Genomic DNA, 23858 nt, shown 5'->3' with positions numbered 1-23858 from the left:
CCCTGAGGCCTGGGTCGGCAAGGGGAGCACAGCCCATGCTCCAGCAGGGGGAGCTGAGACAGGGCTGGACCACTAGGAAGCTGACCCCCAGGGACCCGGCCAACTCAGGGAGGTGGGGCTCACCATTGGCTGGGTTCCCACCCTCCCTGCCCTCCAGAGACCCTCACAGCCAATGACTCTGTCCCCACTGTTGAGAAGGAATGGCACCATGGCTGGTGGGGGCACAGAGGGGCGCGGGCTGGGGGTTCCGTGTAGGTACAAGGCGCTGGACTCCCACAGAGGCAGGAGAACACCACCCAGAGAGTCAGGGCTGGACATTGGGCACTATGCAGAGTCAGGACTCGCCTCTTCCCCCAAAGCCTTCAGTGGCTGAAAAGAATGCGCAGTTCCAGGACACGCCAGCAGGTGGCGCTGGGGCGACCGCACAGTTGCCTGCAGAGGGCATTCTGGTCTCCAGCCTTCCAGCACTTGCCCCTGGCAGGGTTGGGCAAAGCAGGCGGGCATACAGCTGGCCTGCACCTGTCGGGGGAGAGGGCCAGGTGGCTCCACTCCTGCACTGGGCTGCCTCTGGCCTCCTGCCTGGGTGAACCAACAAATACTGTGTGTTAGTGGGTCCCTGGGAGGAAATGACATTTATTTCGAGAGACATCATGTTTCTCTCCCAATGAGGAGGGAGAGAAGGAAGCGAAGGGCCATCTTTCAGCGCTGGGAATGGAGTTATGTATGGTTCTGTCAGTTTCTGTTATCTAGAGGGAAGATAAGGCATGAGAGAGGCAAGAGAAAGAGCCCAGGTGGCATAAAAAGAATAAAAAGGAAGAGAAGGAGAGAAAAGAAAGAGGGGCGCGTGTGCAGGGTGCTGGCCCCTTCTCCCCATTCCAGAACCCGCTCCCAGCTCCTCCCAGCTGTGCCAGGCCCTGCCCGGGGCAGGCCTTGCCCAGGGAGCTGATTTGCAGCGGGGGGAGGGGAGAGGGGGTGAGAGAAGAGAGTCTCCCCGCTGGGCACTCTGGGGGAGGGAGATGATCCAGGGATGACCAGGGAATGCACCTTTGGCCTCTGCCCCACGCCCCCTGCCTCAGCTTTACCCAGTCTGGAGACCACCCCAGCAAACCCTTACAGCCCTTCCCCTCCCATCAGGCCCCGGGGCAGGAGCCCCTGGGCAGAGAGAGCGGCTGCTGGGCTGGACAGGAAAGGAGGACGACTGCACCCCAGCACCCTGCTGGTTGTCCAGGGCAGGGGAGGGAGAAGAAGCATCTTCAGCTGCTGTGGGGTGTCTGCGGGGGAACAAGAGAGCAAAGGGTAGGCTCTGCTCATCCACGGGGCATGTGAGGGGGCTCCCAGTTGGACTCCGGAGGGTGTCCCTGTCCCCACATGGCTCTCCCAGGCCGCATCTGGCAGTGCCTGGGGCAGCACATGGTCCCAGAGATCACAGCCCAGGTTAGGGTGCCCAAAACACGCCCACTTGCCAGCCCTCAGTGCTGACCATCCAGAAGCATTCGGCCTGCAGCAGGAAGTTTGGCATGCACTGGGCCCCACGTCCATCCCCCCCGGACCCTGGGCATGGCGGACCCCCGGCATGGCGGGAGTGGGAGGGGCCAGAGGAAGAGGAACCAGATGTGTGTGCCCACCTGCAGCCCTGCCATCTGACAGCCCCCTTGCACCCTGGTTCATGGCGTGCCTGCACCCCCTGCACCCCCAGTTCTCCCTTCTCAGGGAATGTGCAGTGCAGGCTCGAGGGCCAGGGCACCCGCAGAGCACGAGGCAGGCCTACTGGGGGTGGGGACCCCTGATGCTGGTCCCTGTCAGTGCCCAGAGGAGGCAGACCTCGGGGTCATAAGCATCTCGAGGGTAGCACACACATCTGGGCATCCCCACCCCGGGCAGGCTCTCAATGCCCCACTTCCATTTCACAAGTCACACAGGAGACCCTGATCTGGCTGACCCAGAGAAACGTGGGCAGGCCTTTTGCATTCACAGTGAGAATGCAAAACAGGGGCCGCAACAGCCAAGCAGAGTGTGCCCCCTTCCCCTGGCACTGGCTTTATGAGTGATGCCCACGTTTGCCAGTGCCTGCAGCATTAGAGGTGCTCTTCGGTATATTCTAGGTTATGGGGTGCGGGGCTCATTTATACCCCCGTATTAATGCAGGGATCCTTCACCGCACACCTTCTCAATCACAGAAATGCCCCAGGCATGCTTTTCTGACAGTGGAGGCAGGGGACACCTGTACCACCCTCCGTCTTTTCGGGAGGGTGGTACAGGTGTCTTTTACATTGTGGGCTGTACCATGGAAGGTCCAGGAGAAACCGCCCAGGTAGTCCCTTCCGCTGAACACAAGCAGCCCTGGAGTTGCACCCCTAGGTCCAGGCCCTGGCCCTTTTTATTTATTCCTTTTAAAAAATCTTTCATTCTGGACACCACAGCTTACAGTGCTGTTACTAGTCAGGCTTACACGTGAAATTCTGCAGCACCTTCCGTCACAGTGGCCTCTCTCGGGTGTCCTCTGCATGCACACTGGGCCTCCCTGAGAGGGAGCCCCACGAGAGGGAGCAGGTGGGTTTATTGAGGAGCAAAGGACCCCTGGAGTTGTCTGGGTTGTTTCCTCTCTCACCAACAGGTGGCACTGCTGAGTCGGTGGGGCTGTTACCTCTCTCACCACCAGGGGTGCGAGGCTGTTCCCTCTCTCACCACCAGGGTGCACTGCCGAGTCTGCCAGGCTGTTACCTCTCTCACCACCAGGGGTGCAGGGCTGTTACCTCTCTCACCACTAGGGAGCACTGCAGAGTCAGTAGGACTGTTCCCTGTTTCACCACCAGGTGGCTCTGCCGAGTCAGTGGGGTTGTTCCCTCTCTTACCACCAGGGTGCACTGTCGAGTCTGCCAGGCTGTTCCCTCTCTCACCACCAGGGGTGCAGGGCTGTTACCTCTCTCACCACCAAGCGGCACTGCCGAGTCAATGGGGCTGTTTCCCCTTCACCACCAGGGGGCTCTGCCGAGTCAGTGGGGTTGTTCCCTCTCTTACCACCAGGTGGCACTGCCTTCTAGCCCTGCCCTCCAGGGAACCAGGTGTCACTTGGTCCTTGGGAGCATTTTCATTTTTAATTTCCTTGTGCCTGGTCTCCTGAGCCCAGGGACGCCAGGCTGCTCTTGTCCTCATCCTCAATGCCTGGCAGAGTTTTCAGAATTCTGTGCATCTCCCCCAGGGCTGGCTTCCTCCCTGTGCGGCACAGCAGCTCACACGTGCCCCCTGCTGGAGGCTGAGTGCGGGGACTCAGGGTGCCGGCCGAGGGCAGGCACTGGGCACTGGAACGAATGTGGGCCTGGATGGAGAGGCCACAGGACAGGAGTCGTTGTCACCGTCCCTCCCCGCAGGCCGAGGGACAGGGCTCAGCCCTGTCCACGTGGCCCCAAGTTTCCTTAGTGGAGTCCTCAGCAGGGCGGCCCTGGGCCCCTAGGAGGTGAAGGGGGAGCGAAACCTTGAATCAAGCCAAGTCTCTTGGGCCAAGAATCAGGGGAGGTGGGTGCACCTGGGGTTGGGCACCACCCCTGCATGTGGGGCTCCCCGTCACTGCACTTCCCCAGGAAGCACCAGCCAGTAGCAGAGAGAGAGACCGTGCCCTCCTCCCTCAGCCTCTCTGAGGCCCTGGTCTGCAGTGCCCGCCCCGTCCATTACACTGCCTGGGGACTGGCAACCCAGGGGGCCAAATGCTCCCCCAGGCCTCCTCCTGTCTCCACATCACGGGCATGAGAATATGCCGGGGCGCTCCGGGGAGGAGTGATCAGCCCACCTGCCCTGGTCGGGGTCACAGGGACCCATTTCCCAGACGAGCTGGAACCCGGAGTCTGGGCGGGAGAGGTCTGTAAGTGCCGACCTGGGGGCTCTGGCCTCCCCCACCCCTTCTAGTGGGCCCTCTGCCCCCTCGCCTGCACACCCCTCCCCCCCTCCATCCATCCTTCCTCCTTCCCTCCTTCCTTCCCTCCTTCATTCCTTCCTTCATTCCTTCTTTCTTTCCTTCCTTCCTTTCCCCCCTCCCACTCTCTTTCTTTTCCTGTCCTTTATTTCTAGAAAGACAGAGGACTGGGGCTATTTGAACGAAGACGGGGAGCTCGGCCTGGCCTACCAGGGCCTAAAGCAAGTTGCCAGGTCCAGCTGCTGCTTTTCCTCTCCCGTGTCCGCTCTGTCCACCCCGCCTTGCTTCTCTTGTGTCCACTCCATCTGTCCTGGCTCATCTCTCCCCTGTCCACTCTGTCCATCCCGCCTCGCCTACCCCGTGTCCACTCTGCCCCGCCTGCTCGTGGCTTCTCGGGCCCGTGTGTCCTGTGTGGTGGGGGGAGGTGGGTGGTGACGCCTCTGGTGGTGCCTCTCCCATGGGGACACAGTCGGGCGGGTGTGCAGCCCTGTGTGTGGGAGATCGTAGACGGGAACCTGACGCCGAAGTGTGAACTCGACCCCCCACTGGCCTTAGCTCCAGGGGGGCCGCACAGAGCAGGGCCGGGCGTGCTCCCACTGGACTATGGGTGTCTGGGACCTGGGGCCACGTGTGGTCATGAGTGGAGCTGGGGTTCAGTGGGGGGGCACAGGCCAGCCAGCCACAGCTCACTCGGCCCATGCTGGCACCCCCGGGACAGTGTCCAAGGGAGAACCCTGGTTAGCTGGGGTGTCAGGCCGTTCCCTTCCCAAGGCTGAAACTCTGCACCTCTCCCTTTGCCGCCGGGGTCAGGGTCCGAGCTTGTCCTCCCTCCTGGTTGCATCAGACTGACAGGGGACTGAATCCAGGAAACAAGTTTGTTGGTGCCCCCCAGGATCACGCCAGCCTGAGCTGTGATGCTGTGGGCTCTGGGGTGCTCCCCGGGCACTGTGCCACTTCTGAGGGGGACTGACTAGGGCTTTCCCAGGGACCCTGGTGCTGCCCAGCTGCTGCTCAGTGCATGTGGCACAGACCTGTGGGCAACCGGGAGAGAGATGCTGTTGGAGAGGATAGTGTGTGTGTGTGTGTGTGTGTGTGTGTGTGTCCGGATGTTTGTCTATGACCACATACGTGTGTGTCTATGTAGCATGTGTAGGTGTATCGTGTGTGTGTGTGTCCAGATGTTTGTCTGTGACCACGTACGTGCATGTGTGTCTATGTAGCTCGTGTAGGTGTATCATGTGTGCATGTGTATGCGTGCGCACATGTGTTTGAAGGTGTCTGTGACATACAGGGAGCACAGCTAGCAGTGACAGGCCTGTGGCAGAGAAGGGGCCTCACACTTCGCCCTTCTAAACCGTGCAGAGAACCCACCGCCGGGAAACGCACAGTGCCGGCGTGCGTGGGCCCCCCGGGTTCTCCTGAGCTTGCGGGGAGCAGGGGGTGCTTTGATCTCGACGACGATGCCAGAAGGAGTTTCTCTCGGCTGTTGGCATCTGACCTTTCGACAGTAGCGTCTGGCCTGGAAATCAGCAGGAACCGAGGGACAAAGGAGCGGGGACAGAGGGCGGGGAATGGACATAGTGGGGTGTCCACCCAGGGGTGCTGCCTGTGCCCGCTGAGGGCCCCGTGCAGCTGCCCCCCGGCCTCCTGCTTGGCTGCCCTGCACTGCCCGTCCATCTGCAGCCCTTCCCGGCGGGCGGGTACCTGTCCTCCCCTCCCCTTGATGTGCCCTCCCAGTGGGAGGGTGGCCGCCCCCCCCCCCCCCCCCCGCTGAGACCCCTTCCCGGTGGGCTGCAGGTTGCTGGAGGCGCAGCTGCAGGAGCAGAGCCGCGAGCACGCGCGGGAGGCCGAGGAGCTGCGGGCGCAGGTGGAGGCGCTGCGGGAGGAGCTGGCGGGTCAGCAGCAGACCTTCTGCCAGGCGCTGCTGCTCTCGCCCGATGCCCAGGTGGAGTTCGGCGTCCAACGGGAGATCTCGCGGCTGACCAGCGAGAACCTGGTGAGGGGCCGCCGGGGGTCCTGCTCCAGGGGTGGGCATGGGCCAGGGGCACGGACTCCCGACTGGGCCCTGCAGCAGGGGCAGCACCCGGGAGCATCAGGGGCCCATGAGGGCCTCGGGGGGCAGTTTCCCGAGCAGCCGACCTCTCCCGAGCTTGGCTCCCAGCGGGCCTGGCACCAGACAGGGTCCCAGACCCTCCCTAGGAGCGATCCCTGAGTGGCCCCCCTGCAAACAAAAAATAACAAAACTCCAGCACCCCGCGGTGTGACTCTGGGGCGTGGCGGGGGTCCTGCTACCCCCACCCCCCGCCAGCCTGCGTCTCCTCACTCAGTGTGCCCCGAGCTTCACTGGCTGACTCCAATGGCAGGAGTGAGGCCGTGAGGGGCCGAGTGTGGCGCAGGGATGCTGGGGAGCGGGCGAGCGCCCGGAAACCCCAGCTCGGGCTCTGCTCCCCGTGTCTGTCTGTGGAGCGGTGGGCTCGGGTCTCTTTGCTGGAGGCCCCCTAAATGCCAACCCCTGGCCACCCAAACCCCTCACCTGGCACCTGGTCACTCTGGCGGGCCCTGGCTCTGGGCTCCGAGCTCTTCCCCCAGCCGTGGCCACTTCCGGCTCCCACACCATCTCCAGGGCCAGAGACTGCAGCGGTCAGCGGACCCCATGGCAGGGGTGTGGCTGTGCCCCCCTCCACCCATGCCCTGCCCCCTTCCCTTCCCATGTGGGCACCAGCTGGGCGCCCAGGCTGAGAGTCTCTGCAGGCGGCCAACCTCAGGGCCCAGTGCTTGCTGGCCCATCTCAGCGGGACTCTGACCCTGTCCCTGCTCAGGCATCTCCTCCTCCGCCCGCTTCCAGGACCTCAAAGAAGTGGTGGAGAAGCTGGAGAAGAACGAACGCAAGCTCAAGAAGCAGCTGAAGATCTACATGAAGAAAGCGCAGGACCTGGAGGGTAGGGGGCCCGCCCGGGGCCGGGGGGTCGGGGCCAGGGCCCAGCAGGACAGTGGGGCAGGCACCCCGAGTCCCCCGGACACCAGGGGGAGCAGCAGGGTCCCCTCCTGTGGCCGGACCCCTGGAGCACGGGGGTCCCCCTCGACGCAGGTCGGAGCCCACCCACCAGGGCCGCCCGCCGGGGTCTCCCCGCCACTCACGCCCTGTCCCCCCGGCCCGCAGCAACCCAGGCACTGGCCCAGAGCGACAGGGGGCGGCAAGAGCTGCACAGGCAGGTGACCGTGCAGCGGAAGGAGAAGGACTTCCAGGGCATGCTGGAGTACCACCACGACGACGAGGCCCTGCTCGTCCGCAACCTGGTCACAGGTGGGCCACCCCCACGTGTCCCCGGCTCCCTCCCATGGGGCCTTCGCAGAGCCCCGCACTCCGCTCTGTCCTGCGGGTCCCCCTGTCTGAAATGGCCACAGCGGGCTGGGCCCTCCCCGCCATCCTCCCCCGGGGCAAGGCGACAGGTCCTCTCCTGCACAACATCTGGGCAGCACCCCCCACCATGGAAGGCCCCCTGCACAGAGGCCCGAGGCCTGGGGCCTGGTGACCCCTGCCCTCGAGGGGCTGGCATCGAGCAGGACTTGATATGGACCCTTCCAGAATGTTCTGAGTGTTGAGTATCTGGACAGAGGCTGAGCGCTTCCCTGCTGGCCCAGAGAGGCTGTGCGTGTCCCCAGAGGGGCCTGGCCCGCAGCACGCCCTGGGCTCGGAGGAGGGGACGGCGCTTGGCTGCCCACTGACCCGGTGGCAGCCTGGCCTCGGCCCATGGATGGGAGGACGCTCCTGTCACCCAGGTGGGCGCTGGCTGCCGTGTGAGCCCTGGGTGCTGGTGAGCGGGAGGGAAAAGCACCAAGCGCTGCCCATCCAGGCCTTGAGGGAGGAGCGGGGAGAGAGGCGGGTGCGAGGTTACACGGGGCGGGTGTGGACAAGAGAGAGGCAGGGCCAAGGGCCACGGGTGGCTGGTGGGCCCCAGGGAGGTGCGGGGCTGGCTGGGCCCAGGCTGGCGGGGCCTGCACCTTCGTGGCCGGCAGCCAAGAGGGTGAGAGGTGGTTTGAGTCAGCCTTCTGCCCTGCCCGCCACCTCCTCCGGGCAGCCGCCTGCCCTTGCTGCTGAAGCACCTGGGACCAAGGGGCAGCTGCAGGAGGGGGCGAGCTGGGCCTGCTGGGGCCGGGCGGACGGGCATGGGCGGGGGGGTCTCAGGCAGCTGTGGGGTCCAGGCTGCAGGAACGCGTCTGGGCCACACAGCTTCTCCCTGCTGACTGCACCCGCCACACACACACACACACACACACACACACATACACACACGCTAACATACACACATGCACAAACACACGCACACTAACATACATGCACACACACATATACACTAACAAACACACATGCACACACATACACAAACATATACACCCACACACAGCTCTGACACACACACATACACTCACATATACACACACTTATCCGTATATATACACACACATACACACTAACATATACACTTAGGCACACACACTCAGATACACACACTCACATACACATGTACTAACACACACATATACACTAACATACACACATGCACACACACAAACACATACACACAGTAACATACACACACTTACCCATATATACACACATACACACTAACATACGCACTCATGCACACATACTCACATACACACACTCACACAGACACATGTACTAACACACTCAAACATATACTCACTAACATACATACATGCACACATACACACTAACATACACACGTGCACACACACATACCGTCATGCACACTCTCATAAACACATATACACACATATACATACACACATATACACACATCACACGTACATACACTAACATACGCACGCACACACATATACACACGTACAAGACAGGCACCCATGTGCGGCACACACACACACACACACACACATGCACCCCCAATGTGCTGCATGCAGACAGGGGACTTCCTACTTCAGGCGCTGGGCAGGGGGCGGGCTCAGTCCCTGAGCACAGAGGCAGGCGTGGCCCTGAGCAGGGCTGGTGTGTCCGTTGCCTGTCCCCCCCGCCCAGCTGGTTCTGTCTGAGGTGAAGAACCTCCCGTTCGTGGAGTGCCTGTGTGCACACTCAGGCTCTTGGGAGTGGCCCCCCTTGGGCCTCTCCAGAGCAGCCGGGCTCCGTGGGCCCCTCCGCGGGCCTGGCGGGTGCTCACGCCCTCTGTGCCCCTTCTGTGCCGCAGAGCTGAAGCCGCAGGCGCTGGCGGGCGCCGTGCCCTGCCTGCCCGCCTACATCCTGTACATGTGCGTGCGACACGCCGACTACACCAACGACGACGTCAAGCTGCACTCACTGCTCACGGCCACCATCAACGGCATCAAGCGGGTCCTCAAGGTGGGTGCCGGGAGGGCTGGCCCGGCCAGAGAGCCCGGGGGGCTCGGGGGTCCAACCGCGGGCCCGGCAGAGGCGGGCAGGGGGGCGAGCTTGCCCACCTCTTCCGGGACAGGGCGGTCGGCCGGGGTGCACCCCTTCCTCCCTGTGCCCCTGTGAGGGCCCTGCCAACCCCGCCTGCCGGGACCTCTCCCATGAGCACAGCTGGGACTGACTTCACTTTGTCCCAGAAACTCCGGACTACCAGCCAGGCTGGTCACTCCCAGTCCCGGCCCTCTGGTCCCCTGCAGGGTCTGCTCAGGGGGTGACTGCGGCCGGGCAGCGGGGGACCTAGATAAACAAGGTCAGGTCAGGTCTGGCTGGGAAGGAGCCGGACCGGGGCTACTGGGGGCCCCCCTCCCTGGCTCCGGCCTTGGTGGTGGCCGGTAGCAAAATGCCCCTTGCCCCCGCCACCGGGCAGAGCTGTCTCTGGTCTTCTCCCACGCCCCCCGTGGGTCAGGGTGGGAGCGCCCCCGAGCTGAGCCGCGCGTCTCCCCGCAGAAACACGGTGACGACTTCGAGATGACGTCCTTCTGGCTGGCCAACAGCTGCCGGCTCCTGCACTGCCTGAAGCAGTACAGTGGGGACGAGGTAGGTGCAGGTCGGGGGTGGGGGCCCACAGGCCCAGGCGGGGCCCTCAGATGTGGCCGGGTGTTGGAACAGGTCCGTGCCTGAGGCCCTGGTTCCCTCCGTCAGGGGGTCCTCTGGGAAGGAGGAAGGCTGCAGGGTCATCCCCTGGGGTCCCCTGGGCGGGCTCTGCCTCACCGGGACTCGGCAGGGAAGCAGGAGTGAGCAGGACAGACTCCTGGCCCTGAGGGTCCCCGGGGCTCCCCCAGAACCCAGAGCCAAGTCTACACAGCAGTCCCCACCAGAGCCCCAGTGCCCAGGACGGGCACCGTCCTAATGCCCAGCTTCCCGCGTGTGGTGGGGAGAAGCCCAAGGGGCTCTGCTACCCGTTCCCTGCCTTATCCCCACAGAGCAGCCAGGAGGGACCAGCCCAGGCGCCAGCTCTTGGGGCTCTGCCCTGCAGGGTCAGCAGATCCTCTTCCTCCCTCCCGAACCTCAGCTCCAGGGCTCAACCCCGAGCTCCCTCCAGGCGCGGCCTCCCTCTGTCCTCGGGGAACCAGAGCTGCCTTGTGTGGGGTTTCCCTGAAGCGTAGCAGGAACGCGGGCGTGAGGCTGAGAACGTGGAGAGGGGTTGGAGCAATGGGCCAGCAGGGAGGGCGTTTCCCTCGTACCCGGCCAATCCGGTTCGATGCCCAACATCCCTTACCGCCCCCTGAAATCTGCCAGGAAGAAACTCCTCTGAGTGTAAGCCCGGGGCACTGTCGGTATACTCCCAAACAAACCAAAAACTAAACTGTAAAAAACTGCAGAGGAGGGGCTGGAGGGACAGCACAGCAGGTAGGGCGTTTGCCTTGCACACTGCCAACCTGGGTTCGATTCCCGGCATGCCATATGGTTCCCGAGCACCGCCAGGAGTAATTCCTGCATGCATGAGCCAGGAGTAACCCCTCTGCATTGCTGGGTGTGACCCAAAAAGGAAAAAAATAATAATAATGCAGCGTAAACTGCACCATGTGCTGATGAACTCAGGCGTGAGACTCAGTGGGCCCTCACGTGTGGACACTCCTGTGCACCCCTCCTCTCCCCGGGAGGGACCCAGGGGCAAACACTGGACTCTCTGGCCGCTGTCAGTTTCCTTCGGCCCCGAGCCAGAGGACACTGGCCCCACGAATCCTGCCACCAGCGGCATTTGCGTGTAATTTCATGTTATTCCTCCCACGAGTATGGGGACTTGTGGCATCACTTCGGCCCACCTGTGAATTCTAAGCCCGGAGCTCAGCCACCCTTGAAGAGTCTCACCCTGAGCCCATGCAGCCTGGCCCTGGCTCTGCTCCATTCCGGCCATCCCACCAAACCATCCTCTTCCCCCGGCATGCCAGGAAGAGAACTCAGTGCATGGCTAGCTCTTGCCTGGGACCTGCTTGGGGTGGCATCCCAGAGGAGAAATGCTCCCCTCCCCACCAGCCTGGAACTGTTGACAGTGACGTTTTTTCTCTCCTTCCGGCCAGAGAGATGGGCCGGGGAGACCGTGCAGCTGGCAGGGCACTTGTCTTGCACACAGATGACCTGGCTTTGATCCCAGCACCCCAGAGGGTCCCCCAAAACTTGAGCACAGCCAGGTGGGGCCCAGATCTACCCATACCACCAGCGAGAAGAGTTTGTGCCAGTGGCGGTGACCCCTTAAGGCCTCCCCCTGACCCCTGATCCAGCCCACAGCGCGGGAACTCCCCCTTCCCACAGGCCTTCATGACGCAGAACACGGCCAAGCAGAACGAGCACTGTCTGAAGAACTTTGACCTCACTGAGTACCGCCAGGTGTTGAGTGACCTGTCCATCCAGATCTACCAGCAGCTCATCAGGGTGGCCGAGGGCGTCCTGCAGCCCATGATCGGTGAGGGCCAGGGGAGGCAGGCAAGGGGGCAGAGGTGTGCTGGGGGCAGGGGGCGAGCTGGGTTCCCAGCGCCGCCTCATCCGGAGGCAGCATGCGTGGTGATAGGTCATCAATGCAGCTCAGAGGGCACATGCATGTGTAAGTGCGGGACACCGTAGCCTCAGCTGCGTTCACAAGAGGAGGCACGAGCTCTGGGAGGCCAACACCCACTCCCATGCGCATGGGGGAGGGGCACACCCAGCAGTGCTCAGGGATCAGGCCTGGCGGTGCTCAGGGGTTCAGCCAGGAAGGGGGGGAGGCGCAGTATCCCCACGCTGTGTGGTTGCTCTGGCCCTCCCTCCTCCCCCCACCCCAGGTGGTGCGCGGGACATGTAGTTGGCGAGAGTGGGGGCCAGTGCAGGCATCCCGGTGCCGTCAGGAGGGGTTCCAGGAGGACAGAGCCCTGAGTGGGCCCCGCTAGTCCACCTCCTGGGAGAAGTTTGCTTCCCAAACCTTTTGTCTGGGGACTTCTCGGGAGACACCCCCTCATGTCTCCCTGACCTGGGGAGGAGGGAACGTGTAGCAACTCAGCCTGGCACAGGAGCCCCGGCTGTGTGGGCTGAGCCCTCTACGGGCAGATCCTACCGGCCACTTCCCATGGTGTGGCTGGATGCACCTCGGGCCAGGAGCAGGACTGCAGCTGGAAGGCAGGAACACCACACCCAGGGCTGTGCAGTGAGCACTGTGGGCTGAGGCCCACCTCAGGGTTTGACCCCGCCCCCCAGTCGTTCAGATCTCAAGCCTTGAGCTCTCAGCACAGAAACAGGACAGACCCCCGCCCTGGTCTGTCAGCCGTCCCTTCGGGTGAGGATTCGATGGACCGTAGCCTGGTCCAGGATCAGAAACCGCCAGGTTAGAAATCCCACACGAAGGGCTGGAGATAGGGTTCAGTGGGGAGGACACATGCCCTGCACACAGTCAACCCGGGTTTGATCCCCGGCATCACATCGGGTCCCCTGAGCACTGCCAGGAGTGATCCCTGAGTGCAGAGCCAGGAGTAGCCCCTGAGCATCGCCACATGTGGCCCAAAAATCAGAAGTGAAAAAAAAAAAAAGAATTTCCACGCCAGGGGCCGGAGAGAGTATAGCAGATGGGCCACTTGTTGACTCTGAGTCAACTCCATATGGATCACTGAGCACTGAGTCCTGAGCAGTCGGGAGTGAGCCTTCTGCAGCGATGGGTGTGGCACAAGTAAACAAAAAATAAGGAAAAATAAAATTCCACATCACACGCTGTGAGTCCCTGAGCATGTCGCCGTGGGATGTCGTGGCGTGGTGCGGCTCTGCCCTGGGCTGCGTGGCCCAAGGCAGGTCCCAGGGGTGCTGGTGTCCCCCTCACAAGCGTCTCTTGCAGTGTCGGCAATGCTGGAGAACGAGAGCATCCAGGGCCTGTCGGGGGTGAAGCCCATGGGCTACCGGAAGCGCTCGTCCAGCATGGTGGACGGCGAGAACGCCTACTGCCTGGAGGCCGTCATACGCCAGATGACCGCCTTCCACACCGTCATGGGCGACCAGGGCCTGGACCCCGAGATCATCCTGCAGGTGTTCAAGCAGCTCTTCTACATGATCAACGCCGTGACCCTCAACAACCTCCTGCTGAGGAAGGACGTCTGCTCCTGGAGCACGGGCATGCAGCTCAGGTGGGCCCGCCCCCCGTCTCTGCCTGGGGGGTCAGGTGGGCCCACCCCACCCATGTCTCCGCCTTGGGGGTCAGGTGCCTTCCCCTTGTCTCTGCCTTGAGGGTCAGGTGGGGCTCACCCCTCATCTCTGCCTGGGGGGGATCAGGCTGGGCCCCGCCCCTGCATCTCTGCCTTGGGGGTCAGGCAGGGGCACCCCACTCCGGCTCCCCTGGGGTGTCCCCACACACAGCATCCTCTCTGAGAGCGGGAACCCAAGCCCAGCCTTGTCGTGGTACCCAACTCGGATAAAAGGCCTTGTGCTGGACTGGAGCAATAGCACAGCGGGTAGGGCGTTTGCTTTGTGCATGGCCAACCCGGGTTCGATTCCCAGCATCCCATATGGTCCCTTGAGCACCACCAGGGGTAATTTCTGAGTGCAGAGCCAGGAGTAACCCCTGTGCAGAGCCAGGTGTGACCCCCCCCCCCCCCCCCGCACCAAAAAAAAAAAAGCCTTGTGCTTTGTGGGGAAGAGTCTTCAAGTTCAGCCCTTAAAGAGGTGTTTGCACATTCTAAGGGTTTGGACTTTTTTTTATTTTCCTGCTCAGGAGGCCTGGGGGGCCCCACCAGCTGATTCTCAGCCAGCTGGGTCCCTGGTTCAATGCAAGGGCCCAAGGGTGCCAACCCACTGGTTCTCGGGACCTTGGTCGCCCCGGGTCAGGTGCATGCTCACGGCTGTGCTCTCCCCGCTCTGCCAACCACCCGAGCTGTGCGGATGTGTCCAAGGAGGCAGTTGGGGGCACGTGGGCGGGCATGGGCCAGAGCCTCAGCTGTCCTCCCTGGACGCCTCCCTCTCACTGCTTGGCGCCAGGACAGCGGAGGGCCTTCCCCTTGCTTGGTTTAAGCCCACACACACACACCCCAACCCTGGTTCCTCCACTCATGAGAGACCACTGAGCAGGAAGAGGAGGGGGAGGAGGAGGAGGAGGGAGAGGGGGACAGGCCCCGGTGCCCAGCAACTGCAGAGCCCTCCTCGGCCTCACCCCAGGAGCCAACACAGTGCTCTGCCCCCCTGCCCAGGTACAACATCAGCCAGCTGGAGGAGTGGCTGCGGGGCCGGAACCTGCAGCAGAGTGGGGCGGCCCAGACCCTTGAGCCCCTCATCCAGGCAGCACAGCTCCTGCAGCTGAAGAAGAAGACCCCCGAGGACGCTGAGGCCATCTGCTCCTTGTGCACGGCCCTCAGCACCCAGCAGGTAGGCCGGCGCCCGGGGACCTGGGTCTGGGGTGCGGCCACCCCCGTCACTGGCTCCCGGCACGCCTCTGAGCCCCCCGGCTCACCGAGAGAAGCCTCACGCCCCCCCACTCCCGACTAGCCTCAGCTCCAAAACATGCAGAAGGAATTCTGGAATGTTCTTGCCAGGAAATGGGACTTTTCCAGGAACTGGCAGCACTGGGCATGGTGTGGATGTCTTTGCCCTTGTGATGTGACGTGTGTCTTCCCTTAGAGCCCACGTGCATTATGCTCGAAGGCCGGAGGCCAGAGGCCCTTCACCGTCCCTCCCCTTCTCCTCCCCAGATATTTTCTAACCGGACTCAATGGAGCGTTCTCCCGCCCCTGTCTCCTGCGGCCCTGCCCTCCGTCGCCAGGGTCTGTTCAGAAATGGGTTCCCCGACGGAGGCCAGCACCCTGTACCCCAGACTCAGGATGGTGTGCCCACTCCTCGGGGTGGGGGTTGGAAGTTGCCCCCACCTGCAGATAGATTTTGCTTTCATGAATTTTCTTTTCGACTGCAATTGCACCGCTTTGCATTTGGGCAGGGTATGTCCACCAAACCGTGGGCAGACACCCGAAGGTTCCCCTCTGGCTCAACAGGGGGAAAGGAATCTCTCTCGTTGGGGGCGAGGGGGGACCCAGGAAGGAGCTCTCAAGCAAGTCATCTGCTCTCGGAGGGGAGGGTTCTCCAGATCTTTCCTTCCCTCGGAGCCGAGGCTAAAAATATCAGGCGGTCATTTTCTAAGCTCATTTTTAAGCTGCAGGATATAAGCAGAGGCAGTTAGGCGCTGCCTGGATGTCACATAATCCCATAAACGAAATTGTTGACTTACTGCGTCTTCATCTTTCCTCCAACAGATTGTCAAAATTTTAAACCTTTATACGCCCCTGAATGAATTTGAAGAAAGGGTAACAGTGGCCTTTATACGAACGATCCAGGTGAGTTTTTAAACAGTTTGAGAAAAGAAAAATTGAAGGTTTGGACCTTAACCTTGCTGTTTTATTCATAAAATACTGGTTTACATGATTCGTTTTAAGTAAATATGAGTCATAGCACCATATACACAGAGACCTGGAACTTCACCCCGCCTCTCAGATTGTAGACAGACTGTTTCATGAGACTCTGGCATGTTGCCACCCTCAACAGCCCAACAAAGGAGGCAATGCCAGCCCTGCATGCTAACAGAAATGAGAGCTCTTGCGAAAGCACCTGAGGGGTTGGAGAGACAGTCGGCCAGGCAGGGCGCCTGCCTAGCCCATAGCTGACCGGGGCTTGGTCCCCAGCATCCCCTATGGTCCCCTGAGCACCGCCAGGCCTGGCACCCAAACCAAAAAAGATAAAAGAATTGGAGGTGGAATTTTCAGGGGGGATGGGCAGCCTACGCCAGCCTCAGGTCGTCTGTCTGCGAAGCAGGGGGCCTTTGCCAGACTCCTGGGGTTACAGGCGGAGGGACTATGCTGGCAGGGATAGAGAATGGAGGTCGAAGGTCACCGGAGGGCTGCCAAGTCAGGCGCAAGGTCCCTCAGAAGGGCCGTGGCGGACAGTGGGCTGGGATTAGGCTGGCACACTGCACCTGGGGAGCCCAGCGGGTAGCACTGCCACCAGGGGCCAGGGCCGGGTTCACCTAAGAGGGAGAAGCAGCCATGAGCTCTGCAATCGAGGCAAAGTGCAAGCTCAGAAATCTGCCTCCCTCCCCCCCCCCCCCCCCCCCCGCAGCCACGGAGAACCAAGACCAAAGGTCACAGAAGGCACCTGCCAAGTCAGATGTCCAGGCTGCGCTGGCAGCTCCAGCCCGCACCCATTGTCCCCCGGCCAGCTCTAGTTTTTGTTTGGTTTTGTTTTAAAATTGGGGTGTGGGGGGTCTACACCTTGCAGGGCTCAGGGGCTCTCTGGGGTGCTGACCTCAGCCCCCCTGCAAGGCCAGCCGCCCGCCCTGCCCTGCGACCGCTGCTGGCCTGCTCGGGCTCTGCGGGTCAGTTTCTCTCTGGACAGAACAACGTGCGGACAGACAGCAGGAAGGCCCTGCCGAGCTCCTGGCCCCGAACTTCCCTGGTGTCGGAGAAATGCAGGTCGTGGTTCAGACCATCTGCGTGTAAAATGCTCGCCCTGACCCGGGGGAGCTGAGGGTTGGGCACTGCACACTCCCTGGAGAATGCCCATGAACAAAAGACGTGAAAAGTGGACATTCGAGGGGGCTGTCAGAGGTACTGTGCCCCTGTGTGAATTTCCCGTGTCCATGCCACTAGAGGCTGACAGAGGATGGGCAGCACAGCAGGCAGCGCTTGCCCTGCACACAGCCAGCCTGGGATCTGTCCCCAGTACCCCGAGCCCTGGCCAGGACTAAGTCCTGAGCACTGCTGGGGACTTGAACCTGTGTCGTCCGTGTGCCGCGCAGGTGTCCCCCCACTCCAGTCCCATTTCTCATTCTCTGGATCCTGTCACTAGCAGAGCAGCCGGCGAGCCTGGAGTACATACACAAACCTCCACTCCACACCGGCTGTCTCCTGGCAAGTGCTGCCATGTGACAGGTCTGCAGGGCAGGCACAGAGACCAAACCTTGCCCAGGCTACGTGGCCTCCCTTACGGAAGAGGAGACGGAGGCATTCCAGGAATTTCCCCAGGATGGCCCCGTTGGGGCTGACCTCCAGCACCCCGACCACTTCCCCGCTGCATCTCCCCACCTGACCTGAGCCTGGAGAATATTTTTAAGACACTGATGCCAGCGCGAATCACTGGTGGTGCACACTGGCAGTGGCTGTTAGCACAAATTGCAGCAAGTGCTTTTTTTTTCCCCCCAGCATTCTTCCTTTTTTTTTTTTAAATTGAATCACCATAAGATACAGTTACAAAGCTTTCATGTTTGAGTTTCAGTCATACAATGATCGATCACCCATCCCTCCGCCAATGCATATTCCCCACCACCAATGCCCCCAGTACACCCCCCCTTCCAGCCCTCCCCTGACTCCATGGCAGACATTTTCCCCCATGCTTTCTCTCTACTTTTGGGCATTATGGTTTGCAATACAGATACCGAGAGGTCATCACATTTGGTCCTTTATCTACTTTCAGCACACATCTCCCATCCTGAGCGATGCCTCCAACCATCATTGACTTAGTGATCCCTTCTCTATCCCAGCTGCCTTCTCCCCCAGCTCATGAGGCAGGCTTCCAACCATGCAGCAGTATTCCTGGCCCTTGTGTCTACTGTCCTTGGGTGTTAGTCTCATATTATGTTATTTTATACTCTACAAATGAGGCAGCACGTGCTTTTTATGGATATTTTAATTTTTATTTTTATAGAGTTGGTCGCCATAATTTATCACATACAATATTCCAACACCAATCCCACGACCACCATTTCAAATTTTCTCACCACCACCACCCAAGCCTGCCCCAAAGGCAGATCCTAAATAATTTATTTTGGATTGCTTGTTATGAATAATCCACCAAAAGTGATTCCAAAAAGTTTCCTTTGAGGAAAGTGTGAACATTGTTCTATCTCACCCTGGAGACATTAAGCTCTTATATAAGAGATTACTAACTTGTTTATAGGTTGAGCCTTGTATGCTATTTTTTTTTCCATCGAGATGGGTTGCCTTCTACTTTACAACCCCTTCAAATGTAGTGTGCTACTCCTGATACTTCAGTGGCTCAGAGAATTCTAAAGTTTTAAATAGGGTGATAGAGGTGGAGTTGAATTTTTAACTGGATGGTGACTTTGGGGTCTGGAGGCACCTCTGCAGCTTGTGACCCTCTTCCAGGAGTTATTTGTGAGTCTCTGGGTCATGGCCGTGAATGAGCTTATATGGAGCCAGAGGTAGTTTGTGGGTGTGACTGCCAGGCTCCCAGAAGAACAGGGAGATGTGGGGAGGCCATCCATCCCTGACTCTGTGAGAGCCTGGAGATCCCAAGCACCTGTGTGAAAAGAGAAAGGCCAGTACGGGTAGATCCCCAGCAGCCGAGGGTCTCGCTGCTGTCAGCCCCCGGGAGAGGGAGGTTGCATCGCCCTAGAATTGGGCCTCTGAACCAGAGACAGGATAGCAGAGATGGGAGAGCAGCCCACCTTGCTCACGGCCCACTCAGGCCCTGAGCACCACTGGCGGCGTCCCCAAAACCAGAAAGGAAAATGGAAAAGCTCGTGGGGCCAGAGGGTTGGTACAGGGGTCAAGGTCCCTCGCATCTCCCCGGGCTTCAGACCCACCATATCTGACCCCCCCAAATCTCCCCATGGGCCACTCTGAACACAGAACCAAGACTAGGCCTGAGCACTGCCAGGTGTGGTCCAGACTCCCACCTCCAAAAAGGGAAATGAACACTTTCTGCACACTGCCTCACCACGACCAGCCTGCCACGGGCCCTTCCCTGGCATCTCACCTCACTAGTGCGAGTCTGCCCGCGGGCCCTTCCCTGGCACTTCACCTCACCCTGTCAGCCTGCCCCCTGGCACGATCCTTCACAGGCTCGTCTCCTTCCCCACAGGCACAGCTTCAAGAGCGGAATGACCCTCCACAGCTGCTGCTCGACTTCAAGCACATGTTTCCGGTTGTGTTCCCATTCAATCCCTCTTCTCTGACCATGGACTCCATCCACATCCCAGCGAGTCTCCATCTGGAGTTCCTCAGTGAGGTCTGAGCACGCCACGCGTCCATCTGGGTTTCGGTTCCCCGGGAGGGCCGCGAAGGAACTAGAGACAGTGACAGCCTCCAGACAGAGGGTGGAACGCTACAAAATAAGACACCTCTGTGATATTTTTTTTGTACCTAAAACTCAGAATAAAAGCACTTGAACTATGGAAGATTTTCTTAAAGAGTGACTCCAGTCTACACACACCACCCACCTGCACCAACCCAGCAGTCCACTGGCCACGTTGAAGGCGCCAGGCTACAAAATGGAAATTGCTGAGGTCTGATTTCTGCAGAGAACTTGAGAATGTCCTAGGTAAAATACTAAAAAGAAAAAGTCACATAGATTGCTTTCAGAGGGCTTCTAACAAATAATGGTACTAACAACCATGATACTGTCACTTAAAAAGTTACATCTTCCCGCCGACAAACCATAGTGCAGGTGAGTTTGTGAGAAGGCGTTTTACAACAAAAACACATGCCCTGCTGATTCAGAGACAACTGGATTAATTTCCAATACCACCTTTGGAGTGGGGTGGGGGGAAAGGTTACACCAGCAGTGCTTGGACGTCCGGGGATAAAATGTGGGGCATTCCCATGCTCAGTGCCAGCACACTGAGCTATCTTAACGTTCTGAAGATGGGCCTCTGAAGCAAAATGGGAAGACCCCGTCCCTCACATGCTCCGACCCTTTCGTACCGTCGGGCTTCTGCTAAGAACACGCCGTTGTCCCAAGTTTCAAAGGTGAGCAAGGTAGCCAGATGCCCTTTACTTCATTCCGTTGCTGGCCCTTATGGTGCCAGCAAGACTTTCGGCAACATCTGTCTAAGCTCAACATCAGAAAGCAAAAATACTTGTTTTACTTACAATTAAAAAACCCCAAGCGTCCCTGCGAAAGTCCTTACGCCCTTAATGCCATTAATAAGAATAACTCATGCGCCAGGAACTGTGAGTACGTTGAAGTCAAAAGAGTAAAGGGAAACAGATGTCATCTTGGGCAAAAGATGATCTGAAATTCTTTTTAAATAATCAGGGAGTACTAAATTATTATTAAAACTTGTGGGACTTTTGTTGTGTTTGTTTTACACATGTGTGATTTTTTAAGAAACAAGATAGCTTATACTAATTTGCCCTTTTTGGATTTTCAATACTTTTTTATTTTACCACATAAAATCATAAATATATCTACTGTGGAATAAGAATTAAAGGGAGTCTTCAGTGATCATTACATGTTTTTTGGGGTTTTTTTTTTTTGTTCTTACTTTTTGGGTCATCCCTGGTGACGCACAGGGATTACTCCTGGCTCTGCACTCAGGAATTACTCCTGGCAATGCTTGGGGACCTTATGGGATTCTGGGAATCAAACCCTGGTTGGCCGCATGCAAGGCAAACACCCTACCTGCTGTGCTATCATTCCAACCCAATCATTACAAGTTTTATATTTGCTTTTAATTTAAAAAAAAGGTTAGCCTCTTCCAAAGTAGGCATTTCATATATATTCTTTCACTTTTTTTCCCCATATTGTTGGAAAAGAACAGTTCCAGTGAGGGCAGATGTTTGCAAATCATTGTCAAGCAGCCTCAATCTGTCAGGTTTCTCTGTGGATTGCCATTGGAATATCCGCCCCCCTCCCAATACTCAGCCAACTCTGCTGCAGAGGCTCCTGGGAACACAGCCCCTGCCAGTCCTGAGTGGCTCTATGCCCCTCCTCCTTACAGCTTAGCTCCCCTGGGCAGGACTAAACACGGCCACTGGGCAATGGCCGTCGGGCAAAGGCTGTGGGCTACCGTGTCCAAATCCGCCTTTCTTGCACCACACCCTCTAGCTCCCATGACATGCCCTGGCCCACAGGTATCTGCCCTGCCTGGCCTGCCCAGGAAGGCCAGCCTGGAGCCTGCTGGGTCTGTGGCCACCTCTTTATAAAGGTGTTTATCAAGTCGCTTCTTGCTGCACTTTAAAACTGAATCTCTTGTGGAAGGGATGTCTTGGATCCTCAAGAGTCCGGGGAATCCTCGCTGGAGTGTTCGTGGCCTTGAAAAGCTGGGATTCCGGAGATGCCTCTCCTTCCTCACACCTGACTGACACCTTATCCCTCCATCTCTTTGGTTCACCAACTCCCCACTGTCCAGGGTTAATCAATTACTCAGTGCCAGGGACTCACCCAACAAAAACTTGGTGATCAGAATAAAAGGGGAGGAGCAGAACAACGGTAACGCAGGTAGGGCACTTGCCTTGCATGCAGCTGACCAGGGTTCAATATGGTCCCCCAAGCTGGCATCCCATATGGTCGCTCAATCCCTGCCAGGAGTGATCCCTGAGCACAGAGCCAGGAGTAAGCCTTGAGCACCTCTGGGTGTGGCCCCCAAACCCAACCTCCCCACCCCAAAAAGAACAAAGAGTGGGGAGGGACCTTAAGAATAGTCTTCACTTTTGTTAAGAAATGGAAAGTTTTGTTTGCTTCCCAAAGTAAGACTGTACTTAATTTGTATATTCTTTTTTTTTTTTAAAAAAAGAGCCAGACTTTTATAGACCACTAATAATAAACATGGTAATCACTGCTTCATGTTTAGATCTCTAGTAACTCCTGGAAACTGGAAGAACCATCTTTTGGGAAACGAATAGTCTTGTGGGCGTTTTAAAAAATCATTTCTGCTCAATTTCCAGCTTCATGAAATCACTAATGACTTAAAATAACAAAGGTCTGAACTCTAAACTGAGTCTTTCTTTCTTCAGATTTAAGATGTAACTGTTATTCCCCCTCACTCTGTGCCTTTCGCAGTTACTAAGATTATCTGACTCATTCACTGAAATAAATGTTGCTGTGGGAAGAATTTTAAGGTTTGACCCAACACCAAGCGGAGTTGGGCATTTTGAAGACTTGAGAATTCACCCATTTGTTTGGCATTTGCCCGGGGGCCGCCTGCTCTGCAGTGAGTGTGGGATGTCCATAGTTGCTGCGGCCAAGCCCACTGGCCTCCGGAGGCCCTCAGAGTCCATCAGCTTCCCAGAACCCAGGGCTGCACCTGGTCAGCAAATGAGACCCAGGGAGTGGGGGGAACCCTGTTTTTCTTTGAGTCATAAAGCATGTGGATAAGCGTTTCTTCCCTTTAAATTCTATCCTGATTGCTAAAACTTCCATGAAAACAAAAGGCGAAAATTAGGTGTTGGAAAAATTTAGGGGGTAAAAAAATGAACACCAGCGGTTCATCAAATACTTACTTAGAGCCTTCGGGCACTGAGATTACAGACAGAATAACTTAGAATTCATTTTTCTGGCATAGAGTTGGTTGTTCTCAGCCTCCTGACCTGCTCCTGCCACCGCGAGGGTGTCATTGGTGGTGGCACCCTCCCAAGGCTGTGCCCACACCGCTGCTAGTGAGGGAGTAAGGGGGAACCCAGCAGTTCTTTCTCATAGACTGTTTCTCTACAAGTAGTTTCCCAAATTCACTTGCTGCATGAGTCAGTCATAATTTGGGTGGTTTTTTATTTTGTACACACTGGTGCCATAATTAGAGAATCAGTGATATAAAAAAAAAATTAAAGGTTGATGCCAATGCTGATAAGGAATTTTTTTTTCTCATTAAAGGTCACTAGATACATTTTTTTTTCCTAAAAGGAAAAATTCTAATTGTAATAAAGGTCAATCAGAAATAAGTTTTAGCTATTTTCTAAAAATTGGTATTGTACCACAACAATCCAAATTTGGATGTAACATTGTGCCACCAACTAACTGATGTTTAGCTGGATTACCTGAGTGGGTTCACGTCATTATTTAAGGGTGAATCCAACACTGTAGAAGAAATATTACTGATAAAAATATTTTTCCATTTTGAACAAATCTGTAAACTACCTTTGTTTATAGAAAAAAATGCTTGTAATAGTCACTATAATAATATTCAGTTATGGATAAAAATTTGTGAAAATAAATACTTTGGAATAAAGTAATGTGCCAAATCTAAGTGAAATTTAAAACTGCAGCTACACAGTAAAAAGTTTTAACATTTTCTTGAAAAACTTCATTCTGGGATCTAAATTCAGATACACAAAATGATCACAAAAGCCGGGGGCTGGGAAACTGGAAATACTCTGAAGTAGTAACAATCACCAAGCAAATATTTATTTTTGCTTCGGGGCCACACCCTGCAGTGCTCAGGAGCTATTTCCAGCCTGAGGCTTTGGGGTTGCTCCTGGCAGTGCTCAGGGGACCATGCAGTGTCAGGGATCAAACCTGGGCCTCCTGCCTGCTAGCCTGTTGCACCATCTCTCTGGCCCAAGAGCAGTTAGTTTCTTTTTGATTTTGGGTCACACATAACCAATGGAGTTCAGAGGCTACTCCTGTTCCAGTGCTCAGGGGTCTCCCGGGCAGTGCTTGGGACCCTGTGATGCCAAGGACTGGGTCCAGTCACCCTACACTGGGCCTGAGCCATCTCCTTATCTCCTGAACCACGAATTTAAAGCTAAAAATGTCAGAAAAGACAAGCAGGTGTAGGAAAAGACTAGTAGATCAATGATAATAGAATAAAAAATA

At 57.6% G+C, this 23858-nt stretch overlaps 1 protein-coding gene across 2 annotated transcripts in view; it reads left to right on the top strand.

Moving 5' to 3' along the window:
* Window positions 1-19521, top strand: part of MYO5B (myosin VB) — a 194338-nt gene extending 174817 nt beyond the window's left edge. The window contains exons 30-40 of one of the 2 annotated variants that reach the window (XM_056138146.1): window positions 4063-4140; window positions 5705-5903; window positions 6753-6846; window positions 7068-7211; window positions 9133-9284; window positions 9822-9911; window positions 11628-11778; window positions 13171-13456; window positions 14513-14687; window positions 15566-15646; window positions 19188-19521. In XM_056138146.1, the coding sequence (XP_055994121.1) occupies window positions 4063-4140; window positions 5705-5903; window positions 6753-6846; window positions 7068-7211; window positions 9133-9284; window positions 9822-9911; window positions 11628-11778; window positions 13171-13456; window positions 14513-14687; window positions 15566-15646; window positions 19188-19340 (1603 nt within the window). In that variant the 3' untranslated portion in view covers window positions 19341-19521. The remainder of the gene's footprint in view (window positions 1-4062; window positions 4141-5704; window positions 5904-6752; window positions 6847-7067; window positions 7212-9132; window positions 9285-9821; window positions 9912-11627; window positions 11779-13170; window positions 13457-14512; window positions 14688-15565; window positions 15647-19187) is intronic. The other variant, XM_056138147.1, reaches the window with a different exon arrangement.
* The last annotated feature ends 4337 nt before the right edge of the window (window positions 19522-23858 follow it).

This window comes from Sorex fumeus, unplaced genomic scaffold (genome assembly GCF_029834395.1).
Source record: "Sorex fumeus unplaced genomic scaffold, SorFum_2.1 ptg000128l, whole genome shotgun sequence".
In the NCBI taxonomy this organism is placed as follows: domain Eukaryota; kingdom Metazoa; phylum Chordata; class Mammalia; order Eulipotyphla; family Soricidae; genus Sorex; species Sorex fumeus.
This window is presented reverse-complemented; position numbering and strand designations above follow the sequence as displayed.